Genomic DNA, 26,487 nt, shown 5'->3' with positions numbered 1-26,487 from the left:
AAATTTTATGAAGAAAATTGGAAAATCAACTAAGCTCTTTATAATTTATCACTCATAAATTGATGTACAGATGAAAGTAGTTAATCAAAATCTATGTAATATGCTATAATATTTGATAAGTTATCATAGAGTCACTCCAAAATAGTTGCTAAATTTCAACGTAGAAAACTTGTAGATTTAATTAATTAGTTTATTGAACTCATGCTTAATTAATTCGTCTCAATCATTTCCATAATATATGTATATTTTGTTTGAACGTATTTGTAGGAAGCTTAGTATTAAATATGACAATTATAGGTCTATGCCATATTTGAAATAGATGAGTGGAACTCAAAGAAGTCTATAAAGTCTAATGCATTAGTGCGGTTTTGATGGGGACATCAGTTGGAAAGTCTACCGTCGACGTGGCCATAGATCAACGGCCACGATTTATCCGATGTACTTTTGATTTTATTATTTGTCTACTTATTGAGGTATTTGTTTTTATTTCAGCATTTTCCCTTGCTTGAGGGATTGAGTCATGTTGCCCATTGAGGGTATTTGAGTCCTTTTATTTTAAGTCATTGTAAAGGCTATTTAAAGCCTTCATCTTGTTCTTTTGGAGGTTAATGAATTATTATGAAGAATTTTTCCTGCATTTGTGTTCTTGAAGCTCATGTGAGATCTTGAGAGAGAGTTTGAGAGCTTGGTGGAGCCTAGGAGAGGCCACCCGTCGTACCCAACAGTCACCACCAGTGGCTCTTGGTTCTCCTCCCTTTCCCCTCCCTTCTCCTTACTTCCACCGCCGGCAATCTCCACCTCCGATCTCACTCCATAACCCCATCTCCCCTAACTCACCGTCAACCTACCCACCACCTGACCCCTTTTCTCCCCTAGCTCCACATCCCGTCCCGCCCAAGCCAAAACCACCGCCGGCCACCCTTGTTTGCTTGCATGAATGAGGAGTTAATTCCTCATTAATACTTACCTAAAGGGTTTAATTGATTTGGGAAATTATTCTTATCATTTGAAATTCGAATTTTGAATTTCAAATAGTTTCCTAAATTAGAGAGCTATTTTAGGAAAGTTTTGATTCTCATTCTAAGTTAAATTCAAAATTAACTTGGATGGAATTTTTCTTTTCCTAAATTAAAGGGGCCAATTAGGAAGTTGATTTATTTTCCCTCCACAAAACCCTTCTCCCTCCTCCCCCATGCCACCGGCCCCTTGATTGGGCTCCTCTCCTTTTATGCTACTTCAAGGCTATTAATTACATTTAATTTGAAATCCAAATTCAAATTATTTCCCTCCACTTTTACTCAAAACCTGAAAATATTTTCATATTTTGAGATTAGAACAATTCTACCTTCACCCAACCTAGTTCTTTCAAACACTAGCCCCTCCCCCCCTTTTTTTAAGCCGTCGGCCTCCCTCCCTACCGCCATCTTTCTCCCTCTTCTTCTCTATTGTGTTCTCCCCTTCTCATGTTCATGATGTATGGTCGATCTGGAGCTTGACTCCGGTTTTGCGTACGACGGCTAAGGCTTCGTGGATCTTCTCAAGTGACCGTTCTTCGACATGACTCCAACATTGACAGATCTATAGAGAAATCCATCGACCACATAATTTTTAGTTTGACCGAGGCTATGGAGGGACAACTATTGGATGTCACGTGGTGTATCAAGACGGGTTCTTCTTGAAGGTGATCTTCTCTCTTGACTCCTGTACGTTCATATTCTACTTACTTCGTAGAGAGATTGTTCAAGCAAGAGATTGTGTTCCATTATCGCCATCCACTAGTAAGCGTAGGATTGTTGCTTCGTTGCTCTTAGATCTCTTTGTTAAACCAAGGTTATGTTGAAAGCTACTTTGTATGCATTGCTTTAGATTGTCTTACATGTTTGATTTTGCTTAGTCTCTTGCGTAGCTTAGCCTAAGCGGAAGTGACTGCTTATTAGTTTTATTTTGTTGTTTTAATTGCTAATAACGAAAATCCAAAATTGCTCTTTAATTATTTTGTGCAAGTTTCCTATTTTGCATTTAGTCCTGCATCAGGTTTTCTCTGGGAATTCCTATAAGATAAACTGTTTGAAAATATGACCATTTAAAGTTATCTATTAAATGGAATGATTACAATCAGTTTAGAAATGCCAAGAGATCAAATAAGGTTTTTGATGATCAAATGGCCGATTAGCAGAAGAAAGTAGGGAAAGCAACTTGGAAAATGTGGAGACCTAATCGCTTGATATGTTTGGAAAAAAGCTATGTTAGTTGTTCAATTGTTCAGTTGTCCTTTTTTGACTATTTAATTGAGAGTTTTGGTCAAGGGTTTAATGACAGACTATCTTTTTGCTCCAATCTCATCAGCCATTTCCACTGTGATTGCAGATATAGTTGCAAGCTATCAGTTCATTGGTTACAATAAAAGTTACTCTTCAGTTCATAGCTGTTAGTTTCCCTTTTCTTAAGCAAGGGAACCTATTGTTGGTTTACAACAGATCAATAAATTTAGTTTACTTTTGTCACACCCCACTGTGACCCCTTTAGTTTGACATAGGGCTATTAGGGAAAATCCTAATATATCTTACCTATTATAACATCTAATTTATGCAAAATTTAAAACATTGATCATTTCATTGAGCACACATCCTAACATTTTGAAGTATAGAAGAAAATTTTTAATCCTTAATCATCCATACATCTATAGAGACACTAAAATAATTTCAAGTTTCTATACATTCATCAAAATTCATATAAATTATAAATGAGCATACAGGCCAAAACTCTATCTTACAACAAACTATGCACCAAAAATGTATGCCCAAAATACCAAAACTTGCCCCTTAATTAGGCTCTATTTTGTCAACTCTTTTATTTGAAGTGGCATTTTGGCATAATAGGATATGAGTAAAATTCAGTAAGATAAACAATTTATAGATAGGAATTAAATAACATTTAAGCTTACTTATGCGCATACGTTAGTTCACATGTTTCCTGTAGGCCTTCTATAAAAATAGCTAGTTTAACCTCTGATCACTTTATAAGCAAAATAGCTAATTAAAAAAAAATTAGAGAAACATGTGAGTTAAATTACAACTTACATTTCATCAATTATTAATAAACTATTAATAAACTTCGTCTTTTGCTCACATATATGAAATACCATGTCTCCTTTCAACTTTAGAATGAGTCATGATATGGAATTTCTTCATTTGGCTACCATAAGCTCAAAAGCTACGCATCGAGGACCCTTCGGCATCCCATGGGGCCATCTTTGTTGTCCTATTTGTACAGGTCAATAAACATATTTTATCGGAAGGAACCTTTGACCTCTTGCTTGGCTTACCTCTGTCATTGACCTGTATAATTCATTACCTTGCCATTCTATCCATATATATGATTTTTTTTTTCTTCTAAAACACCTTTCATATCATTTCATTGTTTGAACATTCTGATGTATACATCACATTTTCATTTCATAATATTCTATACACATACATACATCTTTCAATTTAAACATGCACTCTTATTTTCATAAAATAAGATAGATAACAATCTTATATAATAAATTAATTTGTGATAAACACATTTCCTTAAATTTCTTTTTCTTATCTTTCCTAATTGAGGGTATTGATGGTCCCTTTATAAAAAAATTGTCTCATTCTTATCACCCTGTCGCTTCCTCCATTTATACACTACCTAAAGAATAGATTTTTTTTTTCTTGATAGATTCTAATTCCTTTTGTTATGATACAATTAAATTTTAATTTATCCTCAAGATAATATTCTTGCCTCAAAATAATCCCTCATATAAATATCAAGTTAATCAACTCATACTTTTAATTAATTTCACAAAATAATTCACAAAAAAACAAAATTTGTAACTTCAAATTCTACTTTTCCCGTATTTCCTTCTCCTTTCATTCAGTCAGCTTGCAGTCTCCCTTTTGTTCGATGCTCTAGTGCACAGACAAGGTTGGCAAATGGGACGAATGGTTGCTAGGGAGGGGAGTTCGGCAAATATATGATGAATCAATGTTAACTAATTTATGACAGAATATGATGTTGCATCTTGTCTTGCATCCTTGGTCAACAACAACAACAACAACAACAACATCAAGCCTTTATCCCACTACGTGGGGTCGGCTACATGAATCCTTTTTCTCCATTGTGTCCTATTAAAAGTCAAATTCTCGTTTTAAATCTAATAAAGAAAGGTCATTCCTAATATTTTCTAACCAAGTCTTTTTAGGTCTACCCCTACCTTTCTTAACATAAGTCAAATCTAATACCTCTACTCTCCTAACCGGGTCATCGCCAGGCCGTCGTTTTATGTGACCAAACCATCTAAGGCGACTTTCTCTAATCTTTTCTTCTACTGGAGCTACTCCAACCTTTTCACGTATATGCTCATTTCGTATCCTATCTCTAAGGGTAAAGCCACTCATCCACCTGAGCATCCTCATCTCTGCCACACTTAACTTAGTATTATGCTTCTCTTTTAAAGGCCAACATTCGGCACCATAAAGCATTGCAGGCCTTACTACCATCTTATAGAATTTTCCCTTAAGTTTGAGGGGTACATTTCTATCACATAACAAGCCCGATGCATTCCTCCACTTCAACCATCCAACTTGAATTCTGCTGATAATATCCCCATCTATTTCACCATCACTTTGAACAATAGATCCAAGATATCTAAAACGTGTACTCTTATTAATGACTTGATCGCCCAAAGTCACAATCCCCTCACTAGGTCTATTACTACTAAAATTGCACTCCATATATTCCGTTTTAGATCTACTCAAGCGAAAACCTTTAGACTCTAAAGTTGACCTCCATAATTCAAGTTTACCTTCAACTCCCTCTCTAGTCTTATCAACAAGAAGAATATCATCAGCAAAAAGCATACACCAAGGTACATTCTCTTGCAAATGTCTAGTGAGAACATCCATGACTAAAGCAAAAAGATATGGGCTTAAGGCTGATCCTTGATGTAACCCAACCGAAATAGGGAAATACTTGGTCAATCCACCTTGTGTTTGAACACAAGTAATAGCTCCTGCATACATATCCTTAATGATTTGAATATAAGCATTATTGACTCCTTTCTTTTCAAGAACTCTCCATAGCACTTCTCTTGGAACTTTATCATATGCTTTTTCTAAATCAATAAATATCATATGTAGATCATCCTTATTTTCTCTATATTTCTCCATCAAACCTCTTAATAAATGTATGGCTTCCATAGTCGACCTACCCGGCATGAATCCAAATTGATTTTGAGAAACATTAGTATCACGCCGCAACCTATGCTCCAAAACTCGCTCCCAAAGTTTTAAAGTATGACACATTAACTTAATACCTCTATAATTCGCACAATCTTGAACATCACCTTTATTCTTAAAAATAGGAATTAACACACTCATTCTCCACTCATCTGGCATCTTCTTAGTCTTCAAAATAGTATTAAAAAGTTTAGTAAGCCATGAAATTCCTTGGTCAACAAATAAATTAAAATTGCATTCAAATTAACAGTTGTGAGACCACCTCAATTATCATCCTTGATTTGAAAGAAATGGCCTATAAATCTCAAAGTCTTTTAAGAGTTAATAAAAGGAAAAAAAATTATTATTTATAGCGACAATTTTAGTTTGTTAGTTGCAAATAAAATTTTAGGTTGAAGAAGATGAATATCAACGAAAGCCTAAAAATATAAATTAAACATCACATATATAGTGGGAAAATGCACCTTAAATATAATAGAAGTATTTAACCAGAAAAATGATAAATAACTGATATATCTAAAAGTATTTACAAATTTTGAACTTAATACCTTTAGGATGCACAAAATAAAAAAGTATATATATCATATTAGAAAGTGAAGGAAAAGATACTAACTTTTTATGATCTTCAAGGAAATAAATATTTTATTGTAACAATAGTTTAGGTTCTCACCTTTAAAACAACATTGAAAAGATTTTTACCAAACATTCTACAGCCTTTACCCTCTTTTTCATCACATAATTGAAATAAGCATCCAACAAAGAAAAGCTGCAAAATAATTTGAAAAGAAGAGAAAAATGTGAATATTTAGCAAATTAGAAGGGGAAGATAGACAATTTTGTACTCATCTTATATCATAAAGACGCCATTACCTTTTAAATTAGCATGTAAAAGGTGTCATTACTAATTCATATTTAAATCCATTGACTTTGCTTGTTTCCAAAGGATTGAAGAAAGGACTACATGGCTCAATATCATCATTTAATCCAAAGTTATTTTCATAATATAAAAATACAGTTGTATATAAATTTTTTTTTTGCATAATGGAGAGCTATGTCTATCTGAAACTCAAATAATAAAATTATTAAGCTTGTTTAACATACAGTTATATACTTGCTATATAGATAGGAAGAAGCGACTCTAGGAACAATTACAAAAATGTAAATCATCTATAGTAGGTAGACACAAATCCAAAACACATAATATAATCAAAATAATGGATCAATATAATTGAACAATAATCATTTTCATCATCAATTAAATTAAAGAGATTTTATTAAAAATTAACCTACTTTTGAAGCAGGCATGTAGTTAAATGAATGAACACACAACTTTTGGTTTCCTTTGATATCAGGTACATCCTATAGATAGATCATGATTATCAACAAATGACACAAAAACTAATTGCAAGCATGCCTTTGCTAAATGTACTTATTGCTTCATATACTATAAAACATAAAATTGCTAATCATTTACAAATGTACCTTGAATTTCAACGCGTATGAGGTGATCTAAATATGTCAAATATCATATTCGGCTTAAATCAACTTGAACATTGGATCAGGGGAAACTACTGAAATTCATTGAAATAGATTATAAGTAAGCATCCTATATTCATTACAAGCTATGCAATAGTCTTATAATATGTATAATCAAATTTATATTTAAAAGCACTATGTAGTTTGGTATATATCAACAAAAAAAGTGTAGATTTGAATAGTTTTCTATCAAAATAAAATATATAAATTTTCTATGAGTATAATAAAAAGTTCTTAAAATATAACTACTTTATAAAAGAAAAGAAAACATAATTACATATAGAGAGATGACAAGAAAAATACAATAATTGAATTTCTACTTGAGTAGTTAAATGAAAGTCAGTGTTTGAGTATTTAAAATGAAATCATAAGATTATATATGGGAAGAATCACAGGTCCTTTTTATAATAGTAGTATAGATATAGATTTATATTAATCTCATTATCATAGAATGATTTTTTTAAGAACAATAATGACATGAGCATCGGGCTTGTTATGTGATAGAAATGTACCCCTCAAACTTAAGGGAAAATTCTATAAGATGGTAGTGAGGCCTGCAATGCTTTATGGTGCCGAATGTTGGCCTTTAAAAGAGAAGCATAATACTAAGTTAAGTGTGGCAGAGATGAGGATGCTCAGGTGGATGAGTGGCTTTACCCTTAGAGATAGGATACGAAATGAGCATATACGTGAAAAGGTTGGAGTAGCTCCAGTAGAAGATAAGATTAGAGAAAGTCGCCTTAGATGGTTTGGTCACATAAAACGGCGGCCTTGCGATGACCCGGTTAGGAGAGTAGAGGTATTAGATTTGACTTATGTTAAGAAAGGTAGGGGTAGACCTAAAAAGACTTGGTTAGAAAATATTAGGAATGACCTTTCTTTATTAGATTTAAACGAAAATTTGACTTTTAATAGGACACAATGGAGAAAAAGGATTCATGTAGCCGACCCCACGTAGTGGGATAAAGGCTTGATGTTGTTGTTGTTGTTGTTGTATCATAGAATGATTTTTTTAAGAACTTTGATTATGATAACTTATAGATGCATGATATTTATTTAAATTTTTATAAAAGATTAGTAAACAGAGAAGATATACTAATTTGTTAGATAAAATTAATTGCAAATTAATTTGATTCAACTTACTTTGGAAGGATGTGATGTATATCCCAATGATTCAGAGATGTAGATTAGAAATGAGATGGTTTTGTAAAACATATTTTAAATCTTCGTTTTAGCAAAAAAATTTTACAAAGTAAAAAAAAAGAGATGAACATAAATTTATAATAGATAACCATCAAAATTGTGCAAATAAATAGCAAAACATTAATTAAAATTAAAAACAAATTCTACGTAAATATAAAAATATTGTATAATAATAATAAATATTTTATTAAAAAGTTATTTTTTCTAATTAATTAAGAATGTTTTGCTAATAATAATATTTGAGTATTAATGCAGAAACATATGTCGTTTAACGATATATAGCATATAATCAAATTTCACACAAATATGTTAAGGAGAATAAGCGTTTGTGTGAAAAGTTGCAATATATAAAGTGTGAAAGTTGAGAGAAGTTTCAATAAAGAATGAGCAAATAATTTAAATGCTATATATTAGTATTGTGGTTGTCGGTGGAATTTTGAAGAGACAATAAAGAAGCCGAAGTGATGAATTGGTTGCGAGGCGAAATCAATGGAGAAGATGGAATGTTATGAGGTATTTGGGCATAGTAATGGAATCAAAACACAATCAATCCCCTATAAGCAAAAGGGTTCAACGACATTGTCAAAGACCCATTCAACATGCCAGTTGAAATAAGAAGGATTTGACATGCATCGAAAAATAACGACGAAGCACATTTAAGTGTATTACATCATCAATGACACAGACATCCAATGTTGAAATGATTGATTCTTTATTTGAGCCAACAATATAAGATGATGATTATGGCATAATCAAGGAGTCGCCAGAAAAACCTTGGCGGGAAAAAAATTGTCACCACGCAGATTTTGATTTTTCCTATTTTGTAATCGAATACTGCATTAAGAATAAAGTACAATCTCAAGAGATTGATACAATATTTTATAATGGATTCAATATCAAAATAGGCTTTTGAAAAATAATATTTCTATGATCAAACACAATTTAAAGAATTATATATCATCTCGAAAGATGAACATGAAATTCTAGAGAATGCGTTTTAAAATAAAAATATGTTTTTTGAAAAGTTTATTCATTTTTTTATTTAGATATAACAGGGAGAATATTATATCATCTTGAAAGACGGACATAACATTCTTCAAGACATCCAAAAGCAAGAATATTTTTTATAAAATTCATCATTTCTAAAATTGAATATAACAATTGTCTAAAAAGACAATAATAACATCCTACAAGTATATTTAAAATTAGAAATGGAGTTTTAAAGATATTTATATTCCCAAAGATTTTTCCCTTGTTTTTTAGTCATTATATGACTAAAACAATGTTTATTTTAGTCTGGGGTTCTCAAATTCTTATAGGGGCAAGCTCCTATAGTTAATTATATCTTAGGAGGGATGCTCTTAAGAAAACTCTCGATTAAAATAGTGATTTCATACCCTTTGACTACAAAGTAAAAGACAAGAAACAGAAGTTAGAATTTTTCAAGGAGAAAGCTCAATGTTGAACATTTATTAGCAAGTCAAATGAGGAAAAGTAGGAGGTGCCGGATTCTGAGAAGCTCAGAGGCAACCTCAGTCTATCCTATGTTGGGTTTTACATTTTAGGAGAAAATTTTATGTTTAAGTTGACATTTTATTAGAAATTTGGGATTATATTCTCGGAGAGTGAGAACTTAAGATTTAAAAATCTATCTCAGAACCTAAATCTAATTTGGGCACTACGAAGTAGTAATCCGAACCTAACTAATAAAGTGTAAATCTGGACTTACTCCGACCTGGATTGGGGAGCAAGCTAACCACCTAGGTGCTTTAAAATCATGCGTCCAGTCTCTTTATGAAAGATGGGTAGGGATGTTGCTTAAGTTTTAAGGAATTGGGGGCCGACATCTAAGACAGATCCTAATTAGCCCCTTAACTTATGTAGGGTGAGTAATGCTTAGAAATAAAATACAATTAATATTTTTGACTCTTTTAATTTGTATCTAATGTAATCCATACTGATTGACTTGAATGCATAAAATGAATATGAAAAATTTTAAAATTAGGCTTAAAAAATAAATTTTTCCATAGAGATTGCATAACATCCCCTTGACAGAACTGCACCTTCATAGGCCAAGTGGTCTGCCAGAACTCGCAGGCAGGGAGGTGCCTAACAAGGAAGATAAAGTAATAATATGCACACCGGGTTTGTTGCAGTCTGTATTCTAATCCTAAGACTGACGCAAGTGATTTTGAACTGGGATATACTTTTTCCTTGTATCTTCATTTCTTTGTCTTCTTTCTTTAATATCCTCATTTCATCTTTTCTTCTTCTACGAGCTTCTCGGATCCACCGAGCCTTGATATCCAAATGAAAAGAAACTCATCCTCGAAGGGGTATTTTCTTTTCTCTTTGGACATTAGAATCATCCTAACACAGCTTTCCAAATAAAAGGGAACACACTGCTAAGGGTTATTCTCTTTTCTCAGGACTCGAGGTTGGATATGATATCCCACTTCTAAATCACTTTCACAACATTTGACTTTAACAAATTACATTTACATTTCATTTATATCCCAGAAAGAAAATGAAAATTTAGAACACCTGCAAGTTTATCTTAAGCATTTCATAATAAAATCATTCCTAAGCAGTTATACATTTGCATTTAAATTAAATTTCACCAGCCATATTTGGCCACACTATTTTTTATTTGGGGGCTAAGCAGCTGAAGCACTTGTAGCATTTATATAATTATTAATTAATTAGCCACCTTTTATTGCACTGCATGAGTGTGACCACATGCAGAAAATTCTGTGAACAACCAGATCGCTCATAACTTATGAGTAATCTAATCGTCAATTAAATCACATCACAGAGAGCAGTAAAAGTAAATAAACACTCAAATCAATTACAAACAGCATGCAGTGAAAACCAAGAAAGCCCGTCAAACAGCAGTAGGAAAGTAAACATCGGCCTAACCTAAAGCTAGATTCGGTTGTCCTAACAAACAAATCTAAGTTTGTGTAGTAGGCTGTGTGGTTTGGATATGTCCTAAATCAATTATTGGTTGAAGTTTTCTAGTTGATTAAATTTAGTTTGTTGAAAGGTCAAAGGGAATTTTATATTCAGGTTTAAGATTTAGTACCTTTAATATTTTTGGAGTCTATTTTAGGTTGAATTTTAATTGTTAAGGTTGATGAATAAAATTGGTTCTTTAGTGTATTTTAATTAATCATTTTTTAATCTTTATATTATTTAATTTAATGATTTACTGAGTTTTTTTAATGATTTATTATATTTTAGATAATTTATTAATTTTAAAATGTTTTATTAAGTTTTTGATAATTTATTAAATTATTAATGATTTATTAAATTTTTAGATTTGTTATCATTTTTTTTATTCATATTATTTAATTGATTGGAATTTATTATCCTTTTATTATAAATTATTTAAGATTATTTTGGTGATAAGTTTATGATTTTAATATTTTATCAAATTATGTTAATTCAATTTGTGATTTTGATATTAAATTACATATGTATTTTATTTTTCAGTATAAGGGTTGATTTACTTTTATTAAACAATATATGTTATTTATTATTTTATATGTTTGATTTATATTGATTGAAATTATTGTTTATAGTCATGGTTTCTAATTCTTAAGATAGGATTTTAGTAACTGTTTTGATTATTATTTAGAATTGATTGCATTTAAGTTAAGGGTATTCACTAATCCTAAGGGTATGTCACTAAATTTTCTATGTTCTATGTTTCTACCCTAAAATGTGCATGCATCATAAGTCTAGGTTTTTTAATACTCGGTCCTTAATTTTTGTCCTTAAATATTACTAATGTTATACGGGGTAAAAAAAATTGTTATCACTAACTCTTAGGAATTTGCGCATGTGTAAAAGGGTTTCAGGATCTAAAATAAAATAAAAACAATTCTAATAAAATTGAAGTTACTATAGGGACCTAAAGGAGAAGAGTTCGCACAAACCATACCAAGTGCCTCCTAGGGGCTTTTTAAGTTTTAGAATACTTACAGTCACCGGGGACTACGACCCAGTGGTTTCGCTTGTAGCACCTCCACCCGGTTAGATAGATGCGACTGATGCCTTTAGTCTCTCGTCCTTTTGTTCACTCGATCGATATCATTCATCGCAGTTCATGCAAATAAAGAAAAGATAACATGGATTAGAAGCTCTTTTAATAATTAATAATGAAATAATTAAAACTTACTAAAAATAAAAACGTACCTTTCTTCGGGCTTGGACACCGGGTTTGTTGCTTGCCTTTTGAACTTTTCTTTTTTGAAAGCACATTTTGTACTTTTCCAACATTTATCCCGAGGCACAATAAAGGGGAAGTAAAAGGGGAAAAGAGAGAGAGAGAAAAAGAGCTTAGTTCTTCTTTAAAACTTCACTTTCCAATGGTTACTCAAAGCACTCACTCTCCAACACCCTTCAAAGCATACACCTCCTTTTCCAAAACTCACACACTTTCACCTTTAAAACATATACCTTTCATTTTCCAAAAAAATCACACAATCCCCTTTTAGAACACACTCCAAATCATTTCTCAAAGATCACCCATTTTACCTTTCAAAAAACACACACCTTTCATTACACATACACAAATTCATATTTCCAAAACACACAAGATTTTCAGTTTTCAACACATACACACAAATCACTTCTCCTTACCAATCCAAACACTTTACCCTTCACACTTGCACACTTCACCCTTACTTTTCACAAAAAATAATTTCCACCTTTCCAAAACACATAAGTCGTATTTCCGAATTATACACACATTTCATATCTCCAAAACACCTCAACCTTTAATAATCACACACTTATCAAACACTTTATCTTTCAAAACCACATAATTCTCTTTTCAAAACATTCTGTTACCTTTATTTGGAAAGTGTTCTTGATCACTTAACGATTGATGTTAGAAAGGGGAAAAATGGAGGTGAAGAAGAAAATGGAGAGGGTTTACCACTCCTTGTTGCTTTTGACTGAGCAAATCACAGGAAAGAAGGACAGACGACTAGGGCAGAGGAAGTGAAGGCTTTGGCCAAGGCTGTTGTCTGCGCAAGCAAGGGAGACAGACAATTCTTGCTTGCGAATGGAGAGGGAGACGGAGCCTTTGGGTCTTGCGAAGCAGAGGGAGACGGAGGAGGGATCTCGCCTGGGACTTGATGTCCGAATCCAAGGGAGATCAGAAGATTTTCGCCTGGGCTTCTTCTCACGCCAGAGAGGGGTGGAGGGACTAGTTTTTGCGAACTGGGAGTGGATGGGAGAGAGAGCGACGAACAGAGGGCTTTTCGTTTTGCCGGATAGAGAGAGGGGGATCATGCATGAACCGGCCCTAACCTCCTCTAACGCATGGTTTTGCTCAACCGGTCATAAAGGTGTCTTATTCAAATTTACTCCCATTCAAATTGACGGCTCAGATTAATCACGATTTAAAGATGAATTCAAGATTTAATTTGTAATTCAAAAGCTTAATGATTTAAAGATTAATTTTGAATAGAATTGATAATTTAAAATAATTATTTTTTGTTAATTTTAAAATTAAAATAATTTTAAATTATTAAATTTATCTCATTTACAACGATTTGCATTCGATTGAGTCAAGGCGAACCGATTTAGGTCGAATTAAGAGGTCGAGTTCGTGCTACGTCATTAGGTATCCACCTAAGGGAAATCCTATGGATACAAAATCTACACTAGGCTACGAAAACCTAAGTGCTAGAGTTGATATCGCGGAAATTGATCTCGAATAATGAGGGCAACAATACCTTTATGAGTTCTAGGAAGAGAAAGCAAGATCAAATCATTATTTTCAAATATGGAATGAATCTTAGTTCAACCGGGTCCTGAACCTTGAGTTGGATAAGATTATTGAGGCTTGCAAGTTCTTTGATGAACAATGGCTATGCATCCAACATACCTCCTACAAACAAATATTGAAATATTACGACAACTGCAAACTTCTATGAGCTGTCGTAGGATACTCGTCAAATGTCCAAAATACCCCCGCACATGCACTGTAATATGTATACACATATGTACACTAAAAGAGTAAATACAATCACGAGTCGCATGAGTCCCGACAAGCGTGTTGTAGGAACACACGTGACGTCTAGGAATGCTGTGCAGGTCAATAAATTTGAACACGATCCTCCTAAGCAGGTGAATAAGAGTCGACAATGTTCAACAAATAACTATAAAATGCTCCAAAACACCTGCATTGTCCCCGGCGAGCGTGTTATGGATACACACGTGATGTCTAGGGATGCTGCGTGGGTCAATAAATGAACGTAGTTTGAGCCCGATCTTTCTATGCGATAGGAGTTGACATGGTTCAAACTATCAAACAAATATTCGGTCGGGGTATCGACCGGATTATCCGTTTTATACGTTCATATAAAGCCTTCAAGTCCTCCAACAAATAAAATTCATTCACAAAGGTATAAAGCTTACGAAACTCGATCCTCTATTGATAGTCAGAGATAGTCGACAAGTTTCATCTAGAAAATGCAAATATTTTGAAATGAAATGACCCCCAAACACCTCGATGATGGCCGTGTTGAATATAAATATCGACCGGAGGGGTTAATTCCAAATACTATATTTTCAAAATGCCCCCAAACTTCCACAAAATTCAAGTATTTCCAAGTGACCTCAAAGTCACCCAGATGATGGCCGTGTTGAACGTAGATCTCAATCGGAGGGGTGATTCAAACACTTTCAAATGTCACCCCAAATACATGAAATTCCAAAATCAACCAAGTTTAGAATGTTTAAAATTGAAATTTAACCGTCAATTACATAAAGCAACATTCATCCATCCTCCGCAACAGTTTGTCGGGGTGGATAAATTGAAATTTACTTTAGCTCACATAGAGTTAATACCTAGTCGAAAACATCATTAGGATCCATTATCAAACAGTCTCCTGCCATGTGTCCTCTGACCGGCAGTTTTGCTGCCAAATGACGCCGCAGGATAAATGATTATGACCCGGGGTCCTCTGAACTGTGTGGTTTTGCTGTCAAATGACACCACAAAATATCGATTATGACCAGAGCCAATATGCTCCTTAATGACATCAAATTCTTGAGATATGAATCAATAGGATATGATGGATAGGGCACAAAGCCCTCTGTTAGTTAAGGTGGATTCAAAATTGTCCCCTTAAATAAATACTCTCCCCATGTCTACAAGGTACCATTGAACGAAGCAACCCATGACTATCTACAAGGATCCTTCTGTCAGGTTGGGTCGATGTGGATTCCGAAAATTCGGCCCTGGCCTCCTCCCGCTATGCTTATCTTTTCGGGGAGGGAGTTTTAACGGAATCTGTTCCAGGTAAATTTTGGAAGGTATATGGGTTTGTAGATAAGACACTACCTAGAGATTTCACCCTCATTTTGTGAGGACTTTATGATTTAAATTCTGGTTTCCTATAGGCGCAAGCCCCTATAGTTAATTACCCCTCTCAATTACGAGAGAGAACTTTCAATTAAGGCTAGTCGTCAATCAGATACGTAGAACATATGTGTTATCTAGCATACACTAGCAGCATTAAGCTTAGGAATTTGGGAATTTGAAATTTGAAGATTTGATATTTAAAATTTGAAATTTCACGATCTTGCACTTAAAGCGGATGGTGGGCGAATGGATGATGGACCCGATCAAGATCCCATGGTTTCGTCGTCCCGGGCCGCCATCATAGTCCCTGGTCTACTTAGTCAGAGGAGATAGTTGACCAACCTGACAGAAGGATCCTTGTCGGCAGCCATGAGTTGCTTCGTCCAAGGGTACCTTGTAGACCTGGGGTGGATATTTGCCTAAGGGGACAAATTTGAATCCACCTTAGCTAACAGAGAGCTTTGTGCCCTATCGATTATATCATATTGATTCATATCTCAAGGATTTGATGCCATTAAGGAGCGTGTTTGCTCTGGTCATAACCGGTATTTCGTGGTGCCATTTGGCGGCAAAATCACTTGGTTCAGAGGGCCCCGGGTCATAACCGTTTATCCTGCGGTGCCATTTAGCAACAAAATCGTCGGTCAAAGGACACGTACCACATCCTTATTGGCAAGAGATTGTTTGAGAATGGATCCTAGTGATATTTTAGACCAGACATTAGCTCTGTGTAAGTTGAAGTAAATTTTAATTTGTTCACCCCAGCAAACTGTTGCGGAGGGTGGATGGATTTTATTTTAAGTGATTGATGTATTATTTCAATTTTAAATATTTTGGGATTTGGGATTTTCATGGCTATTTGGGTAGAATTTTGAGTATTTGGAATGGACCCCTTCGGTTGAGATTTTCGTTTCAATGCGACCATCATCGGGGTGTTTTGGGTCATTTGAAAATATTTATGTTTTGAACCTTATCGACTCTGTCGATTGTCGACAGAGGATCGGGTTTCGTAGGCTTTATGCCCTTATGAGTTAATTCTCTTAATTATAGGCCTTGAAGGCCTAATATGAATATATAAAAATATCCTGGTCGACCGCGTGACCGCATATTTATTTGATGGTTCGAGCCGTGTTGACTCCTATCTACCCGCATAGAAGGTTTGGGATCGAACTTAAATTCACTTATTAACCCGCGCAGCATCCATAGACGTCACGTGTGTACCAATAACATGCTTGCCGGGGTTCATGCGGGTGTTTTTGGACATTTGATAATTATTTATTGAACCTTGTCAACTCCTATTTACCTGCCTAGGAGGATCGGTTTCCATAGGCTTTGTGCCTTTATTAGTGAATTCATATTATTATAGGCCTTGAAGGCCTAATATGGATGTAGACCTACTACGTTGTGTATGATGGTTAGCAAATCATCACATTTATCATGTCAATTCTTAAAAATACAGGATACGGATACGGCGCGGATACAACATTATAATATATAAATCATACATAAAAATTAAGAAAATAATTAAAGTGTGATATTTGAAATGACAAAAAATTTAAAAATAACATTATTAATAGCATTGTATCTTATAATATCAAAATAAAAGTATACATTAAATATTTAAATGTCTAGTACAATAAAAAAAATAAAAATATAAATTTCCAGCACATGAGGTTTCATTGAAACTGTTTCAACTATTCAATAGAAGGAATGAAAAGATTAGCTTCTTCAGTGGTTTGTCTTTGAATTTCTATATCATCTTCAATAAACATCATAGCTTCCAATCAATGTTTAAAATTGCGTATTCGGGTATTAAGGCGTTTTTCATTCGTGAGGCGAGGCGTAAGCCTCAAGGCGTTTTGAGGCTTAAGCCTCAAAATCAAAAGATTGCGTAAACATAAAATGATAAATTTTTTATATACTAATGAGTGAATAATATAAAACATAAAAAAACATAAAATATGAAGTGAAATCAAAATATCCCAATAATAAGACAACATGAAATATAGTTCAACTCAAAATTCTATCTTTTCCAAATCCCAGTATTCTTTTCATTAACATATAATTCCAATTTCCAAAAATAAATAGCAATGACATATCACATAAGAACTCATAAGTCATCAGCACTGTCATTACTAAGGGGTTCTTCATTTGAATTATCATTATGATGAACTGCTCTCTCCCCTTCCTCCTCTCCTATAGAGTCCAATGTCAGGCATTTACTTCAAGATTTATGTACGTTTTAATATATATAGCGTGAGGCGTAAGCCTTATATCAGTGAGGCGAGGCGGGCCTCAAGGCAGGCCTAAACCAAGTTGAGGCGCAAGCCTCATAAAAAAAACTCGAGGCGTAAGCATCAATGCTTTTTTTACTGGAATTGCACAAAGGCGGGCCTCAAGGCGAGCCTCATATTGCGCAATTTTAAACCATGCTTCCAATTTAGGCTCATCACGTGAAAGATTAGCAATTTCTAATATTCCCATATCCTCAAGAGATTCAAATCCATCTCCAGCAACATCCCACATCCTGTTGTCTCCCTCCATATAAGTTGGAGTTTTCCTCGAGAGAAGTCGAAGATTTGTATGCACATAAACTAAATCTTCAGCCCGTTGTGGAGTAATTTTATTTCTCTTCATTGATTGGATGAATTAGTATGTGCTCCAATTTCTTTCTCAACAGGATGAAGATGAAACTTGGCCAAGCAATTTTATGGCGATTGTTTGAAGTAGAGGTGCTGAAGATCCATGTATAATCCACCACATTTTCGGATCAATTCTCCATCTATCACGCAATGACTCTTGGTCACCAAAGTCCTCTAAATAACCAAAAAATTTATCGAGCTCAATGTTGACACTTCTTCTCTCCTCATTTGAAAAATAATGCTTCAAACATGTCTTCCTCATATTTGAAATTTCTAAATCTTTCTGTGGAGAAACTCTTTGAGGATCCTCTTGAAGCCATTCTTTAGTTGAATATCTTCAAATAATATTAAAATGAAATAATGAAAAAATGTTGAAATTACAAAACAACCAATTGTTAATTCATAATAAAAAAAATGTTGAAATTTACCGACATGTATCCGTGCCGTATCGGAGGCGTATCCATATCCGACACGTGTCTGATACAATACGCCTCATAAATAGGAGTATCCGTGCAACATAGATGCAAAACCCTTCTAATAGCATTTGATTGCATGATAAATATAGATATCACTTGCTCTCATTTGCAAGTTAACTTGGTTGGACAGTTCAAATCATTTCATCGTTTGTCATCCATGTACAAAGCTCATCTAAATTCAAGGAATGGTTCTTTGTGCAAGTTCATTTCAAGTCCAAGCTCGAATCAAGTTCTTCTTGATTGAGTTTGATGCAAATTGAATTCAGGCTCCATGTTGTCCAAGTCATTCAAGTTCAAATGCATATCCAAGTCCCCTGTGTTCTTGTAAAATTCAAGTCTGAATTCAAACTGAGTTCATGTCCAATGTGCTTGATTCAAATCAAGTCCAAGTTTTGTTCATTTAATTCAAGTTCTAAGTATAGTTCCAAATGATCAACTTGTATGTTAAGTTCGAATTCAAGTCCAAATTTTTATCTTCAAGTTCAAATGCTCAAGTTCTTTGCACTTAGTTTCCTTGAGCTCGAGTCCTTGTTCAGTTCAAGTTCAAGTGTGAGTTCAAGTTCTTTGTAATTGTCCCAAACTACAATCTCAAGTCACTGTCATTTGTCAATTGATTTAAGTTCTTATTAATTTGTTTAAGTCAAGTTTATGTTCACAAGTCCCTCATATTTTCAGATAGAATTTCGGCAGCCTCCTGACGTCTACCCCGTTTAGAGGAAAAACCAATAAGCAGCCTACCCGTCACATCAAGAAAGACGTGCACGGTTGATGTTGTGAGACATCGCGGCCGTAGTTTTTTGTCATCCACCACGCCAAGAAAGGCATGTATGAGTCTTTAAAAGCAGATGTAAAATAAATGTAGTTTTTTCCCGCGAACAGGTACTTATATTTTGCCCCGTCGTGCTAAGAAAAGATCGCATTGGGATTGCCTGCCTTCATCGTAAGCGTCGCGCCGAGTTCCCTCCCGCCACACTAAGAAAAGCGTGCATATGGGGTATCTCAGCACGCTGCAAACGTCAAAAATAGGAGTTTTGGATGGGATTACTCGTCTCGCCACAAGCACCGCGACGAACTTTCTGCCACCGTGCTAAGAAAAGCGTGCATGGGTGGTTCGCTGCACTACAAGTGCCGAGGGTGGATTCTCTCAAGTTTAGGGATTTATACCTTGATGACTGGCAATGTGGTGTGGGCTCGTGGATCGAGGCAAGGAAGCCTCTTTTTTAAAAACTAATTAATTATAAATAATTAGAATTAATGATAATTAATTACAATTTTAAAATAATTAATCATATTTAATTATAACCGATAATAATTAATTTTAAAAAGTTAATTATAATTAATTTTAATAAATTATAATTAATTATTAATAGTAATTGTTAATCATAATAATTATATATTAATTATAATTTATTTTAATTAAATCTAATTATTATTGATATATAATAATAATTAACAAATATAAGCAAGGGTCAGGATTATATTTGAAGAAATAAAATAAAAGGTCAGGATTTAATATGGGAGAAAACTCAAGTGGCTTTTATAATAGTATAGATATATAAAATTTGAAATTTTACCTATCTTTTTAACTTTAGGAATACTAAAACTTTGAATTTTCAGTTTTACTGATTTGGAAAGCTCCATCCTTTTCCTTTTTTCTTTTAGTTTTATGTTTTGTTGGATGATTTAGATTTTAGGACATCTGATTCTTGGAAAAACCTATTCAAGCAGTTGATTTTACTTTTATGTTGAGTACTATCTTTTTTTTTTTCAAAATGTTTCATTTGGGAAACAGAGTCAAGGGGTCTAAATGGGCTAAACTATCATTCAGTTTCCAATCAACCAAGTCATTCTTATTAATATAATAGTTGCAAATTTAAGTTTAATTGACTCTTGGATAATAACAATGCAAATTTTCTGAAACGTCATTGGTTTCTTTTATTTATTTCTAAGGAAAAATGAAACATCTTTGATGACTTTTATGTGAGCACTCTTGGAAAAACCTGTTCAAGCGGTTGATTTCACTTTTGTGTTGAGTACTCTCTTTTGTTCAAAATGTTTAAATTGGGAAAGAGTCAAGTGGTCTAAATAGGCTAAACTATCATCAGTTTCCAATTGAACCAGTCAGTCTTGTTACTATAAAAAATTGCAAATTCAAGTTTATCTGGCGCTCCTCGATAATGATGATGCGAATTTTCTGGATCATTGGCATCTTTTTTTTATTTCCAAGGGAAAATAAGACTCAGGTAACTTTTAAATTTAAGGGGTAACTCTCAAGCCAGAGTTTTGAGTTGTGCAGATTAGAGTGAAGGTTTCATCCTGCTTTTGTTTGGTTCATTTTTGTAGGATGATTCTGAAATTGTTGCAATGATCAAAGAACTTTTAGAGACCCGAATTCGACCTGCTGTGCAAGATGATGGTGGTGATATCGAGTATCGTGGATTTGATGAGTAATTTACCTTTTACTGAATGAACTCTAAAATCCTCAAACATAAATTCATTCTAGCATTGATGGTTAGATATAGACATAATTGCAGATTATTTGTCCACTCTCATTTGGATGGATAGTTTGATTTGTTTTTCATATTTTTGTTTTCAGAGAAACTGGAATAGTAAAGCTAACGATGCAAGGAGCTTGTAGTGGCTGTCCTAGCTCTTCAGTGACTTTGAAATCTGGCATCGAGAATATGCTTATGCATTATATACCAGAGGTAAATTAGCTTTGATGATAATACTACGAACATTAATCTTTAGATTATGGACCTGGTTCTGCCCAGCAACTATTTTTTTTAAAATGAATGGTGCTATTAAGGCTGAGCTCTTTAGGCCAAACCTCACAAGCACTAGGCTGTATATAAACTAGTGCACTTAATGAACATGTAGATATCATTTGTAGAATGCTTGTTTATTGAAGTAATTGAACAAATTTGAATAAACTCATAAAAATTTGAACATTTAAATCAATGTTTAAAATTGCGTATTCTGGTATTGAGGCGTTTTTAATTCGTGAGGCGAGGTGTAAGCATCGAGGCGTTTTTTACTGGAATTGAGCAAAGGCGGGCCTCAAGACGAGCCTCATATTGCGCAATTTTAAACCATGATTTAAATAAACAAACTTGAACATTATCCTCTCATTCATTTAAGTTCATGAATATGTAAACTTGTTCATCAAGTTACTCATAAAAACTCAGTAAAATATTTATTTAATGATGGATTGATTATGTATGTGATGATTTATTCTATATACTTATATCAAATTTTTTAAAAATTATGTATATTCTTCGATGTATACATACGATACAATTATGAAATAAATAGCTTGATATTAAACAAACTTTTTCTTAATAAATATTTGAACTTCATTAAATAAAATAAGCAATACTTAAGTGAATTATGTCGATTTTAATTAAAGTTCATAAATTCATTTAACTAATGACCATATACATTTAAATCATTAACATCAAAACTATAATTGGTTAGGCTCAATTACAATTTGAATTTGATAAGAGAACTAATAAATCAGCTTGAATATTTTGATACTCGGCTTACGCTTAAATTTTGTTTGGATGGCTTTCTTACTGCTTCTTAAAGCAGCTTCAATTTTTATACTAGAAAGCTGCTATAAAAAATAGTAAGAAAGTCATCCCAAATGAAACCTTAAGCTCTACTTGAATTTGATATGAAAATTAGTACTTGACAATCATGTTCAGTAACATGCTCTTCTAGACTTGATAATGGTTCATTTATTGCTTACCAATTTTTGAACAATGTCTTTAAATTTAAATTCATCATCATGATTGATTTCAAAATTTATTTAGTAATTTAAGGAAATTTGTGATAAAACTAATGATGATACAACAACATCATCAACAACAACAAGCCTTTATTCCGCTGTGGGGTCGGCCACACGAATCATTTTTCTCCATTGTATCTTGTTAAGAGTCAAATTCTCATCTAAATCTAATAAATAAATGTCATTTCTAATATTTTCTAATAAATTCTTTTTAGATATACCTCTACCTTTCTTAACATAAGTCAAATTTAATACATCTACTTTCCTAACCGGGTCATCGGAAGACTGTCGTTTTATGTGACCAAACCATCTAAGGTGACTCTGTCTAATCTTATCTTCTGTTTAAGCTACTCCAATCTTTTCACTTATATGCTCATTTTGTATCATATCTTTAAGAGTATCGCCATTCATCCACTTGAGCATCCTCATCTAAGCATTGTAGGTCTCATTACCATCTTATAGAATTTTCTCTTAAGTCTGAGAGAGACTTTTCTATCACACAATAAGCCCGATGCATTCTTCTACTTCAACCATCCAACTTGAATTATACTAATAATATCCCCATCTATTTCACCATCACTCTAAACAATAGACCCAAGATATCTAAAGCGAGTGCTCTTATTAATAACTTGATTGCCCAAAGTCACAAACACCTACTAGGTCTATTATTACTAAAATTACACTTCATATATTCAGTTTTAGATCTACTCAAATGAAAGCCTTTAGACTCTAAGGTTGACCTTCATAATTCAAGTTTACCTTCAACTCCCTCTCTAGTCTTATCAGCAAGAAGAATATCATCAGCAAAATGCATACATCAGGGTACAACTTACAAATGTCTAGTGAGAACATCTATGACTAAAGCAAAAAGATATGGGCTTAAGGTTGATCCTTGATGTAATCCAATTGAAATTGGAAAATACTTGGTCAAACCACCTTGTGTTTGAACACAAGTAACAACTTATGCATACATATCCTTAATGACTTGAATATAAACATTATTAACCCATTTCTACTGTAGAACTCTCTATAGCACTTCTCTTGGAATTTTATTATTTGAATCAATAAAAATCATATGTAGATCATCTTTATTTTCTCTATACTTACCCATCAACCCCTCAATAAATATATAGCTTCCATAGTAGACCTACCTGGCATGAATCCAAATTAATTTTGAGAAACGTTAATGTCACGCTGCAACCTATGCTCCATAGCTCTCTCTCATAGTTTTAAAGTATGGCACATTAACTTAATTCCTCTATAATTCGCACAATTTTGTGTATCACCTTTATTCTTAAAAATAAGAATTAACACACTCATTCTCCACTCATCTGACATCTTTTTAGTCTTTAAAATACTATTAAAAAGTTTAGTAAGTCAATAAATTCTTTCATCTCTTGAGCATTTCCACACATTTATTAGAATATTATTAGATTCAACAATTTTTCCACACTTCATTTTCTTTAAAGCTCTTTAACTTCGATTTTACTAATACGCTGATAAAAAAAATATATTTTCATTTAGTGTGCTAAGGTCACTAAAGTTAATCGTATTCTCATAATCTTCATTGAAAAGTTTAGCAAAGTATCTCATCCACTTTTGTTGAATATGCTATTCTAATAAAAACATTTTTTTATTTTCATCCTTAATACACTTCACTTGAACTAAATCTTTACTATTCCTATCTCTTTGTTTAACTATCTTATACATATATTTTTGCCCTCCTTAGTATCTAATCTATTATATAAATCATTAAAAGATAAATTTTTTGCATTGCAAATTGTTTTTTAAAACTTCTTACGGGCTTCTTTATATCTTCCCCAATTATCAAAGTTTTTACTGGTAAACCAATTTATCTAACAAATCTTTTTTATTTTTTATCTTTTCTTGCACATTTTGATTCCGCCACAAACTATTTTTACTATTAGTGTCTTTTCCCTTTGATACTCTAATCATATTTATTACAATATTCTTAATATCATTAGCTATTTTTTCTAACATAATATTAGCATCCTCATGCATTGAAAAAATCTTAAGAGCTAGAATCTTACTCTAGAAAATAATTGTGTTAATATTCTTTAAATGCACTCATCTAATCCTAGAATAATGATTTACTTTATTTTTAATTTTTTGCCCCTTCTTCTTAAAGTCCAAAATTAATAAGTGATGTTGGATACATAAACTTTTATTCAGAATAATTTTACAATTTTTACAATCTAGACTATATATTTTTCATATGATCAATTTAAGTTTGATTATATCTATTTTTATAAGTCATGAGATGTTCATCTCTTTTCTTAAATAAAATATTAGTAATTACAAAATCATAAGCTAAAGAAAAATCTAATATAGTCTTACCACATTCATTAGTCGCTCATAAGCCATAGTCACCATAAATGCTTTCAAAACCATCTATTTCTCTACTAATATGTCAATTTAAATCTCCTCCATTAAAAATTCTTTCTTTAAAAGATATATTTTATATTAATTTTTCTATGTCATTGTAAAATTTTAAATTTTAACATATATTCAAACCTAATTAAGGAGAATAAGCGCTTGTAATATTAATAATCTTAACATTAACAATAATATTTAAAGCTATAATTCTACTAATTTTTATAACATTATCATTCAAACTCATATATATAATTACACCAATATCATTTCTAGTATGACTTCTAATCCTAAACTATCAATATTCTTAGTCTTCTCTCCAACTCATTTGATTGTTGTTACCCCAACTATCAATAAAACTAATGATGATAATAAATCAAAATTTGATAAGCACATCATAGAATTGGATGCTGGCCTTGTTCTTTGAATTTTATATTTTATTTGCTCACCTTCTCATTGAATAGACAATTATTTTTTTATTTTCTTAAACTAAGGGCCTGTTCAGGATAACTTTTTCACAATTTTAGCCTCCAGATAGTTGCCAGAAATTTATTTGATTTTAGCTTGCTTGTTTAATTTTTAAAATTTATGTGGTGAGAAGTAGTTTTTTAACAATCAATTATGTTAGAGTGTGGTAGTTATACAGTATAGATGATTGTAGTTACCCCAACTAGAACCTTAAATGATGCTGTTAGGTAATGAATGTCTTATTTTCTCGGCAACGTTGCATCTTCCTCTCTTGAAGATAGAATTTCATCAAAATTTAATTGCAGCGTTCACCTTAAATAGTTCTTTCTTACCTAGAACATTAACGACTCTTTTCCCCACTTTCCATTGACATGACTCCAGGTTAAGGGAGTAGAACAAGAGCTGGAGAATGAAGAAAACGAAACAAAAATTGCCAGCCAAATAGACTGAAAGGAATGGCTGGTTTGTCTTGCACGAAACAAAATACTCCAGCTTCTCGGTTAGGCATGATATGTTTGTGTAAATTGAGTTTTGTAATAGTACAATGGAGCCCCTTTATTTTTCCCTACAGATTTTATTTAAATCTATATCCAAAAGTAGCTTCCTCTTTATTTATACTTTTATCATAACCTCTTTTTAATTATTTTGTTGTCTCAATACAGTTTTGCTTTATTAATCCAAATTACATAAACAAATCATTGAAGATCCGCTTGCTTGGAGTATTTTTCTTGGTTCATATAATTAAATGATGATGCAAGTAAATTTTTTAGGAAGTATAGCATTTTCTCCCATAGAATTATAGGATGCATTTGAAGCATATTTTAGTCATTTTTATATGATTTTTGAATATTTTACTTGACCTATGAGGTGGAATGTAAACTTCTTTTTTTTTCATGAAATAAATTGAGTTACAATTCGAGAAATGATTGAATTGTTCAACAATATGCAATGCTCTTTGGAACTATTTTGATGGGCTTATAAAAAAATTATTATTACTTCATTAAAAGTAATGCAAAACAGAAAATATTATCCAAGAGATGTGAAATAGCCAACTACTGGTTTTTTAGAATTTCATTTTAGTGCTCTACTAAATAAAGTTATTTTTTATATTTTCATTGTCTTGTTAAAGTCGTCATTAGTATCACAGAAACGAACTAGGTACTTCACAAGTAGTTGCCATCAGGGCTATAAATGAGCCAATGAGAGCCGAGCAGGAGGTTGTTTGAGTTCGAACTTGTTTATTAATGTCTGTTTGAGCTTGATTCCAATTAGATTCAAGCTTGTTAGACATAAATGAGCCTGATCATTTGGCTTGTTTGGAGTCATA

General features: G+C 32.8%; 1 protein-coding gene across 1 annotated transcript in view; it reads left to right on the top strand.

Moving 5' to 3' along the window:
• Positions 1 to 25,865, top strand: part of LOC110114064 (nifU-like protein 4, mitochondrial) — a 39,615-nt gene extending 13,750 nt beyond the window's left edge. Inside the window, exons 4-6 of the mRNA XM_020846816.2 lie at positions 20,852 to 20,955; positions 21,105 to 21,216; positions 25,542 to 25,865. Coding sequence (XP_020702475.1) covers positions 20,852 to 20,955; positions 21,105 to 21,216; positions 25,542 to 25,610 — 285 coding nt within the window. The 3' untranslated portion in view covers positions 25,611 to 25,865. The remainder of the gene's footprint in view (positions 1 to 20,851; positions 20,956 to 21,104; positions 21,217 to 25,541) is intronic.
• Positions 25,866 to 26,487: the final 622 nt, after the last annotated feature.

The sequence above is a fragment of the Dendrobium catenatum genome, unplaced genomic scaffold (genome assembly GCF_001605985.2).
Source record: "Dendrobium catenatum unplaced genomic scaffold, ASM160598v2 fragScaff_scaffold_1408, whole genome shotgun sequence".
NCBI classification, from domain to species: Eukaryota; Viridiplantae; Streptophyta; class Magnoliopsida; order Asparagales; family Orchidaceae; genus Dendrobium; species Dendrobium catenatum.
This window is presented reverse-complemented; position numbering and strand designations above follow the sequence as displayed.